The sequence below is a fragment of the Nannobrachium achirus genome, assembly GCF_963921795.1.
Source record: "Nannobrachium achirus genome assembly, chromosome: 23".
In the NCBI taxonomy this organism is placed as follows: Eukaryota; Metazoa; Chordata; class Actinopteri; order Myctophiformes; family Myctophidae; genus Nannobrachium; species Nannobrachium achirus.
Window position 1 is genome coordinate 10,850,213 of NC_137830.1, and position 10,426 is coordinate 10,860,638.

Consider the following 10,426-nt stretch of genomic DNA (forward strand, 5'->3'; position numbering starts at 1 on the left):
GACATCATCATATGGGGTACCACCAGAGCTGAGCATGATGAAAGACTGAAAGCTGTGCTAGAAGCAACAAGGAAAGCAAACCTTAAGCTGAACAAGGAGAAATGTCAGCTGGGTGTGACAGAATTGACATTTGTGGGAGACATCCTGAGCAGTGAAGGTATCAGACCAGACCCACGAAAGGTGTCTGCTATCGAAAACATGCCAAGGCCACAATGCAAAAAAGATGTGCAAAGATTTAATGGGATGATTACATTCATGGGAAAATTCATACCCAACCTGTCTGAGAAAATGGCCCCACTGAGACAACTAACTGAAAAGAACATTGAATGGCAGTGGAATCATGAGCATGAAACGTCATGGACTGAACTAAAGAAGCTGCTCACAGAGGAACCGGTCCTGAGGTTCTATGACCCAGAGAAACCGATCAAGATATCATCTGATGCATCACAGAGTGGACTCGGTGCAGTACTACTTCAAAAGCATGAAGACTGGCAACCTGTTGCATATGCATCACGTTCGATGACAGATCCGGAAACGCGATATGCACAGATTGAAAAAGAGCTGCTCAGCATCACATATGCCTGTGAGAGATTTCATCAGTTTGTGTCAGGACAAGAAATCAGTGTGGAGACTGATCACAAGCCCCTCATTGCATTGTTCCAAAAGACACTAAATGACTGTCCACTCCGCATACAACGAATGATGATCAGGCTGCAACGCTACTCACTGAATGTTTCATACACCCCCGGTAAGCTGATGTTTACAGCTGACACTCTATCCAGAGCTGTTGACCCAAAGGAGCGTGCCAACACTAAACTGGACGAAGATGTGAGTACCTACGTACACATGATCACAAGTGCACTGCCAGTAGCAGATGCAAAAATGGAGCTCATACGGACTGAGACTCACAAGGATGAGACACTGAAAGAATTGAGACAAATCATCAGAGATGGATGGCCCAATGTGAAACAGAACTGCTCACCAGGAGTAGCAGAGTATTGGAACTACAGGGCGGAGCTATCTGAGGTTGATGACATCATTTATAAAGGCAGTAAAATTGTGATTCCAAAGACCCTGAGAAGGGAGATGCTCAAAAGGATTCATGAAGGACATCTGGGAATCGAAAAGTGCAGGAAAAGAGCACGAGAAGTGATGTTCTGGCCTAGAATAAATCAAGATGTCACAAATGAAGTGTCAAAATGCACAACATGCCTCAAATATCAAACAAGTCAACCTGCAGAACCACTACACCCACACCAAGCACCAGCCAGACCATACCAGAAGGTGGGTGCTGACCTGTTTGCATGTCAAGGTAAAGATTATCTTGTTGTTACAGACTACTACTCCCTGTATCCAGAGGTCTGTAGACTGAACACCACCACCGCAGAAGCAGTGATAACATGCATGAAAGCCATATTCTCTAGGCACGGCGTGGCTAGCGAGGTTTTTTCGGACAATGGTCCACAGTTTGCAAATGACAAATTCAGAACCTTTGACAAAGACTGGGACTTTAAACACACAACCTCAAGCCCACACTTTCCACAGTCCAACGGCTTAGTGGAAAACTCTGTCAAGACAGTGAAAAAACTGATGTACAAGGCAGCAGACAGTGGAGCTGACTTCTACCAGAGTCTGCTGGTATACCGCACAACGCCGCTCGAGTGTGGTATGTCTCCGGCCCAGCTCCTCATGGGACGCCTGCTGAGATCGAACTTACCCATCCCGGAAAACCTGCTCAAGACAAAAGAAGGGGACAACGTGAGGAGGATCAAGGAACAACAGAAAGAAAAGCAAAAGTTCTACTTTGACAGAGGAACACGAAACCTACCTGAACTACGCACTGGTGACCAAGTAAGGTTCAAAGACAGAACAAACACATGGTCACAGAAAGGTAGTGTTGTAGTCGAGTCCACCTAAAGCGAGTCCAAGTCAAGTCCAAGTCTTATGGGGTTCGAGTCCGAGTCGAGTCCGAGTCAAGAGCCCCTGGGAGGGGGTCGAGTCCGAGTCGAGTCCGAGACCAATGGGAGGCGAGTCCGAGTCAAGTCCGAGACCAATGGGAGGCGAGACCGAGCCGAGTCCAGTTTTTTTTTTCTTTTTTTTTTGATAGGTAGTCTGCAGAAAACAATATTTTTTAGTTTGTTTCTTGTTTTATTTTTATGTTTTCATTTTTTTCGGACACACACACACACACACACACACACACACACACACACACACACACACACACACAGGCAATGCAAGAACCCCCCCGTTCATGTGCATTCACCTGTCTGGTGTTTACGACCAATACCTTTCAAATTAATGGCTTGTCTTCAAATTAAATCAATAGGTGTCCCCAAATTACCTTTGGTTGCTGTCAATGCTGTGGTTTAGGTTTGAGTGAGTTTTATGGAGAGGTAGTTTTTTCCCATACCAATTTTCTGTCTAAGAACTAGACATTTGAGTTGCTACATTGCTACAATTACATTTTCCCCCAGGCAGAGAACAAGAACTTAACTGTACAAATAAGACTTGGCATATACTGTAGTACAATATCCCAAATCACAGACGATAATTAGGCCTATCCAGTCTAATATATCATGATATGGATATAATATTGATGCCCATGCACCAAAAGGCCAAGTGATAACAAAAGTAATATTATTTAAAAAATAATTATAGGTCTACTACTGTAATCTATAACATTTTTAAACATTGCTGTTATAGTTACATTGAAATAGAGCATGCATGATTATAGCAAAACGTTTTTCAAACAAAATCTTATCTTAATATTTTATTTTGACTAAAAGCTAAAATAAATAAATAAGGTTTTCCCATTCAAACACATAGCAGTACGTGCCTGTCTGCATTTCATTGTTTAAGGTAAGAAATGTAGGCTACCCTATGTCATTAGTCTGATGCCTTTCAAGTATATACAAGGCAAAACAATACCCCATGTCACTGCTTGATTCGTTTTAACCTCTCTACAGGGACTTAAAATGATACACATCTCTCTGTTGATCAGTGCACTTTAAAACTTTTCGACGAGGCTTGCATAACGAGTAATAGACTACACCTGGAAATACAAAAAGAAAATTCTTAATCCAGCGTTGCGGGTGGATTAAACTACACATAATCACAAAGGCTTGTGTTTGGAAGCTGTTTTTACTACAACAAGGACTTATTTATTTGGGGACACAAGGATATCCTGCAGGTAAGAGGAAAGTGGACTGTTGTGCTGTTGTCTGTTTGGCGAAAAAAATAACTTCTGGGAAGATTAGTTGCTTGCTGCTGTGCTGAGCGGGGGGCTCTACATGTGTGTGCCTGTGTGCTACTACTGTGTGCCTATCAGATGCGCGTCAGAATGCTCCGTTACTTAACAAGGCAGCTCTCTTAATGTTAACGTGACTGCGCTCATATATGGATATAACATTTATTCCATTGCATTGTTGTGACTCGACTCGAGTGGACTCGGTGGGGGGCGAGTCCAAGTCAAATTAGACCGAGACCGAGACGAGTCCAAGTCAAATTAAGGGCGAGACCGAGACGAGACCGAGTCAGTGAAAATTTGGACTCGAGTCCTGACTCGAGACGAGTCATTGACTCGAGTACTACAACACTACAGAAAGGAACTGTTCTGAGCCAGGTTGAACCAAGATCATACACCATTCAAACAGAGGAGGGCGCTGTACTGCGCAGAAACCGCAGAGATCTTCTCAAAGGACCAGCGACAGCAGCTCAAGGAACAGAGACTGTTGAACAACCTCAGCATCCTGCTGAGAATCCATCCACTGAAACAACAGCTCAGGATCAAGGTCAATCAGTCAGAAAGTCCTCAAGGAATGTAAAACCTCCACAGAGACTGATTAATACCATTTAATTGCTTATTCTTTTTGCAGAGTAAAAAAAAAAAAAAGAAAAAAAAGAATGTGAATTGTGAAAACTGAATCCTCTTGTAAATGTTTATTATTGCTATTGAAAAGAGTAATGTTTATTCAAAGTATTTTTGAAGTTTATCTGAAGTTCATAGTTGGTATTTTCTGTGAAAAAGAAAAGAAAAATACTGTACTTTAAGTTCATTGAAAGTAACACAGATTTTGATGTGTGAATGCTACTGTTCAAATGCAGAGTGCAATAATTCATTTAATTTGATAAAAGTAAAACTTTTATTTAAAGAAAAGGAGATGTAATGATATGAGCAGCAAATCATATTTGCCTGCTTGATTGCTAATGTCTGTGTTCTGATCAGCACATACAGTACATCGTTTGACTAGTAATGCCTGCCCAGCCAACAGAGCATGCGTCAGTGTTGCACAACCAGTCTAGTCAGAAAGCCCGCGAGTGAACACACTGCTGTTGCTATTGTTGTTGCCTCTCCTGTAAAGTGCTTATATTATTTCCTACCATAAAGAACGTCTACTCTTTCAACAACGTGTCTTATTGAAGAACCCACAACACAAGTTATCACAGCATCCAGTCAGATGAAACATGTCATGTGGACAGCTGGACACGTTAAAACGTTACCTTGAATGGAATATATCTGAGGAGCAATTATGTCAACTTCCCCAAAAGGCTGTCCTGTCTTATTAAACCAGACGCTGGGACAGCATCCACTGCTTGTATTGTATCCACAATATAACTTGTGAGTATCCTAATTTATTACCTTAACCCTTAAGTTCTGTTCAGATTCACTACACCTTCGTTCTGTTCGGGTCATTTTGACCCGGTGGATATTTGGTTTAAAAAAAACAACACTAATATAAATTTTAACTTAACAAATCATCATGATACATTGACTTTGACTCAATACCAAACAATTCATATGATATATTTGGTAAATGTTTGCATTTCTGCTTTGCTATATCACATTAAACACTGAAAGAGCTAGGCGTTTTTACTGATTTAGCTGAAATCCATGTAAAAAAAACGACTTCATTTAATACTGGGCAATATTGCTCATGCTTATAGGAAGGGGGGGAGGGTTCGGAATGGGGCTTCGGAAGGGGGGTGTTAGAAGTGGGGGTGACTGTGTGTCTGTGTTTTGGCATAATACTGTGTATTTCTGTGCTTCCGGGTCAAAATGACCCGAACAGCACTTAAGGTTCAAAAAATATGAGGGGGGTGTAGCATGGGTGTAGTGCAAAAATATTTTTTTTACATGTTCATCTCAGAAGAATCTTTAAGGCCAGTGAGTTTCAGGTGGAAACATTTTTAACTTCTACCTTTTTTTTCCAAATGAAAATGTAAAACGGGTCAAAATGACCCGAACAGCACTTAAGGGTTAACATGTCACGCCAATGCGCAAATGGTAATGTGGGTAGCCTACAGTAATTAATGTACAGTATTTGTGCAAGTTGGCCCTACATTTGTGGATAGCCTATGCATTATGTTCAAATAGTTCAATCCAAAACATAATGCTTATAGTCCAGTAATTTTAGGCCAAAATTAGGCTAAACCTAAAACAAATTGCAATAGTAGCAAACTCAACTGATTCTGTATCCTCATTATATCCTTAGTGAGAGAAAAAAAGTCCCAAGGAATCCCATCAGGGCAAAGTTTTGAAAACGACCTACCTACCTTCACTTACTATACACTATAATATAAAGGAAAAAATGACTCCCAAAAAAATCTGCTTTAAGTGGGATGTGAGGGATCAAACTAGGGGTTTTTAATTATTCGGAATCCATTGCAAGCATTTGTTTTGCACGAAAAACATTCATTGGGCAAGAAATGGCCACTCAAAATGATGGTTTAGTGATGAGTCATCAATTTTCACAGTCTTTTGGGGTCCGTTTTTAGTGTGGCGTTGGAACCGTTCATTTTGAGGAGGGGGTGCTCAAGTGAAAAATTGACAATTAATTAATAAATAATGCTCAATTTTGACAATTAATTAATAAATAATGCTCAAATTTTTTTTGCTCGCGCGCTACGCGCGCTCGCATAGGGCCGGTCTGATGCAAATCCCAGGGCTGAAAATTCCTCCCACACCGAGCCTGCTCACCGCTCTGGTGCTCTGTGTCTCGCAAACGACAGAAGCGGCGGTGTCCGTCTGTTATACAGCCTACATGTCGATCCTTCCTCAACACGGGGAGATAATAATAGCATCCGTGCCTTAGTTTGACCGCGAGTAAAAGTCCGCGTCGGCGAGGTGTTTAGCGGAGCGACCTCAACAGGATCGTTTGGACCGGAGGCTACCCGCAGTACGAGGACGTCGGGGGAAGACGGTGAATACAGGACCCGGCCATTAACCCAGGTGGATTCGCCATAAACTTTGCCACGGCACCGAGGTACTGTACGGTTTAACACTGCAGTGAGCGACAGTCTTTTGAAGAGGACGCGTGAGCTAAAGGAGCGCAAACAGCTGCGTGGGGGGGAGTTTGGTTGAGCGTCCCATTCCTTTATTTTCTTTGTTGGTTCTTTGGGAATTCATTATTTTGGGTTCGGAGTGAAACAAACTGAGCTGCGTGAAAACAAACTGAACTGAACTATTTTTGTTTAATAAACCCTGAGAAAGCTGTTTTTTTGTTGAAACAAAGACTCTGAGTGTTGTCCTTTCAAACTGTTGCTATTATTGTGTTGGGTCTATGTTGTCCTTATTGTTGTGCATACAAGGTCATTGGTACATTTTGGTGAATGAAACATGTGTGTTGTTGACAATAACAAACAGTTGGTATTGTAATGAATGAAACATGTGTGAAACGTACCTGTTTCAAGGTGTGTCCGCACACTGCATCATTAGTGGACTCCACAACTTAGATCTGTAGATTCACACACATTCCCACTGATTTATAAATGACTGTAGTCTAGTAGCTCCACATGCTCTGTGTAGACTGAGGTATCCCATTGCCCGGAGGGACGGTTTGGTCACACCCTGATTGGCTAGTTGGTTGTTAGGCAACCCTTTATTTATTATTTTTGCACATCATCCCCTTTGATCATGTCAAAACTATTCAAACAAACAGAACATTTTATGAATGACTGTATTTATTTATTATTGATTTTATTTGTCTGTTGTGTAACTCTTAAAGTGTACAAATGGACTGTTGGGGCCATTTGGTTCCATTTGTACCCTCTCAGAGTTACAGACCTAGGGGTCCATTTGGTTCTATTTGTACCTCTCTAACTGGGGTTTTGCTGCCCCCTAGTGGTCATTTTCACTCACTTCAGGACAGGTGTTGCCAATGTTGATGTGAAAAAGTGGTGGATGTGATCTTTACATTTTATAGATATTTTAAAGTTTAAAATATAACTTTCTTTAACCCTCCCACAATTAAATCGAGTCATTTTAAGGCAGGGAAGAAAATTCAGTCAACAGTTGGAAACTGTAATCATTTTTTGCAGGTGCATTTTATGGTTGTAGGCCTGCTGCCACTTTAAATATATTTAAACTGGTTTAAATGACTGGTTATAATCTCTACCAGTAAGACGCCTAAGGGCGAAAAATGGCTAAATGGCGAGGTCGCACCATGTCTTGGCCATCTGGCCAGTGATGTATATCGGACCAGTTACCCATACTGTATATGGAGACCCCTGGTACCCAGATATTCACATATATGGGCTTAAAATTGATGACATCAGGGATCTCCATATCTGGGCACAAAAGGGATTTGGTTCCCCTGGCATCACATGGATCTCCATATCTCCATATATGGGCATAAAAGAGATTTGGTTCCCCTGGCATCACAGGGATCTCCATATATGGGCATAAAAGGGATTTGGTTCCCCTGACATCACAGTGATGTCCCACTGAGCGTGAACCAGGGTGCCCACCGATGATGGGTCCTTAATCTTAAGACCAAGTCTGTACAACCGTGAGGAATATAAGCGGTTGATAATTTTAAATTGAATCAACCTGATTTTGATATCTTTAGACATTTTTGTTGATTTTTTGCAGATTTCATCCCACTCCTCCACTTCCAAAGTTGTTAGAATGGTTAAATGAGGCCTTGTGCCTTGTACCAAACACCATGGTGGTGCCATCCAACAAGTCAGAATGTTGAGGCAGAGTTCTGGCTGAACCAAATACTCCACATGGTAACAGTGTCTCAGTTTCAGATATTGCCATCAGAATGTAGACCTGGGAAGTAGAGCCCTGCATCGGGAGCGCGCTCCCGCGGGACCTGCAGGACCCGTCACCATATAGTTTAATCCCTGCGGGCGGGGACATGCGGGCAAAATAAACTCGGCGGGCGCCGCAAAATCCCGCACTCTCCCGCAATAAGCTTTTATCTATACTTTAGCAAGATGTGAATATGTAGAGAATGTAATTTCCCCTGCTGAGCGCCTGAGGAGAACGCATGCATGCACCTACAGCACTGGACTTTCTCTCTCTCGCTCTAACTCCCCCCCCCTCCCTCCCTCTCTTGTCTGTTAACGGCTAACCGGTGGGCAGATATTTGCGGCGGCATTGTCACTCACTATTTAGCCTAAATAACAACTATTTATTATAATATAGTCCCATCGCCTATGTCCCATCGCAATATAAACACTTCTGTTAACAACCTCACAAATGCTCCTCTCTCGCGCACGTACACTAGTCCTGTTGGTTTTGGATAAGATACAAACATCAACGTGCCTTCTTTAGCAAGTCAAGATGTGAATAGAGAACGCAATTCCCCCTGCTGAGTGAGGACAACGCACCCACATTGATACAGTGGACTGGAGTCTCTCTTTCTCTCCGCCAAGTTCTCTCTCTCTCTCGCCTCTCACTCTCTCACTCCGTGCCGTGGCTCCATCGCTCGCCCTCTCCCTCTCTCTCTCTTTCTCTCATTTGTTCTCACCCACCGTCAGTCCGTCACAAATATGCTCCTCGCATGGCGCACGCGGCACACTTTTTTGTTTGGTAATGTTTTTGGATCTCATTTCAATGTGCCTTCTTGGGCTTCTTGTTGGACGTGCTGCGGTACTGTGCGCCGCGGGAGTCTGCGGGTCAAAATTCACATAATTTGTTTGTCGCGGGTGGGAGCGGCGGAGAGGAATTGTCTGCGGGCGGTCAAAAATAAAATCATTGCGGTGGCGGGCGGGAGTGGTCAGAAATGATGCAGGAGCGGGCGGGAGCGGGATCAAAAAATCAGTCCCGCGCAGACCTCTACTGGGAAGGACACATTCTATAACCAGATCATTAAACGATTTAAGAGAATCTGCAGTGCTTTGTATAAATCGCCCAACATAAGAATTCCTTTATCAACCCTTTCCTTCCTTGAGAGTGTAAAATGAAACCAAATGGATCCTTATAGATCTTTAACTCTCGAGTGTAAAATGAAACCAAATGGACCCTTATGGATCTTTAACTCTCGAGTGTAAAATGAAACCAAATGGACGCTTATAGGTATTTACCTCCTGAGAATGTAACATGAAACCAAATGGACACTTAAGGGTAAAATGAAACCAAATGGACCCTTAAGGGTAAAATGAAACCAAATGGACCCTTAAGGGTAAAGTGAAACCAAATGGACCCTTAAGGATCCAAATTGGTTTCATTTTATGCCCTCAAGAGTTAAATTATTGTTAAACATCTGCATTACTTAATATACAAGAGGTCTACACAATGTTTTGGGTGTGAGAAGCTAAATGTCATCAAATGGTGGTCCATGGCTCAAATGCCCAATAAATAATGGACCTTGGTATGAAAATGGTTGAAAACCACTGCTATGGAGTGTTTGGTCTTTATCACTGCATCTCAAACCACTGCTATAGAGTGTTTGGTCTTTATCACTGCATCTCAAACCACTGCTATAGAGTGTTTGGTCTTTATCACTGCATCTCAAACCACTGCTATAGAGTGTTTGGTCTTTATCACTGCATCTCAAACCACTGCTATAGAGTGTTTGGTCTTTATCACTGCATCTCAAACCTTTTTGACTTCTGTACCCCCTTTCTGTGCTTTCTGAATCCAAGTACCCTAAAATTATTACAATATTTATGCAAATAAATGCAAATACTTATAGGCTACTTTCTAGCTACTCTGTAACAGTTGTGGTAGTCAAGCTTTTGATTTCATTTGGTTTAAAACTTTACACACCATCAGGTTCACACAAAGTATCTTAATGTTTCATAATATAATACAACTGTATTTCTTACTTTTTTCCTCCATTTCCCACTTTCTTTCACATACCCCCTGTAGTACCTCCAAGCACCCCTAGGGGTGAATGTACCCCCCTTTGAGAAACACTATATGAATGATTACTATCACAATATAGAGCTATTTAACACTGTTACTGAACAAACACTATAGCAATGATTACTGTGTGTGTGTGTGTGTGTGTGTGTGTGTGTGTGTGTGTGTGTGTGTGTGTGTGTGTGTGTGTGTGTGTGTGTGTGTGCGTGCGTGCGTGCGTGCGTGCGTGCGTGCGTGCGTGTGTGCACAAAATAACCCTCACTTCGAAAAATTGCATTATTATTTTTTTTTTAATTAACACAATTCTATCAGCCTTTAATGTAACTTTGG

At 42.1% G+C, this 10,426-nt stretch overlaps 2 protein-coding genes across 2 annotated transcripts in view; both read right to left on the reverse strand.

The window, feature by feature from the left end:
• The window catches only part of LOC308308753 (NACHT, LRR and PYD domains-containing protein 3-like), a gene marked incomplete at its 3' end in the record, with an annotated part of 216,176 nt that overhangs the window by 78,260 nt on the left and 127,490 nt on the right, over window positions 1-10,426 (reverse strand). The window lies entirely within an intron of this gene.
• The window catches only part of LOC308308439 (stonustoxin subunit beta-like), a gene marked incomplete at both ends in the record, with an annotated part of 15,350 nt that continues 13,766 nt past the window's right edge, over window positions 8,843-10,426 (reverse strand). The window contains one exon of the mRNA XM_080753855.1: window positions 8,843-8,901. Within this exon, the coding sequence (XP_080609981.1) occupies window positions 8,843-8,901 (59 nt within the window). The remainder of the gene's footprint in view (window positions 8,902-10,426) is intronic.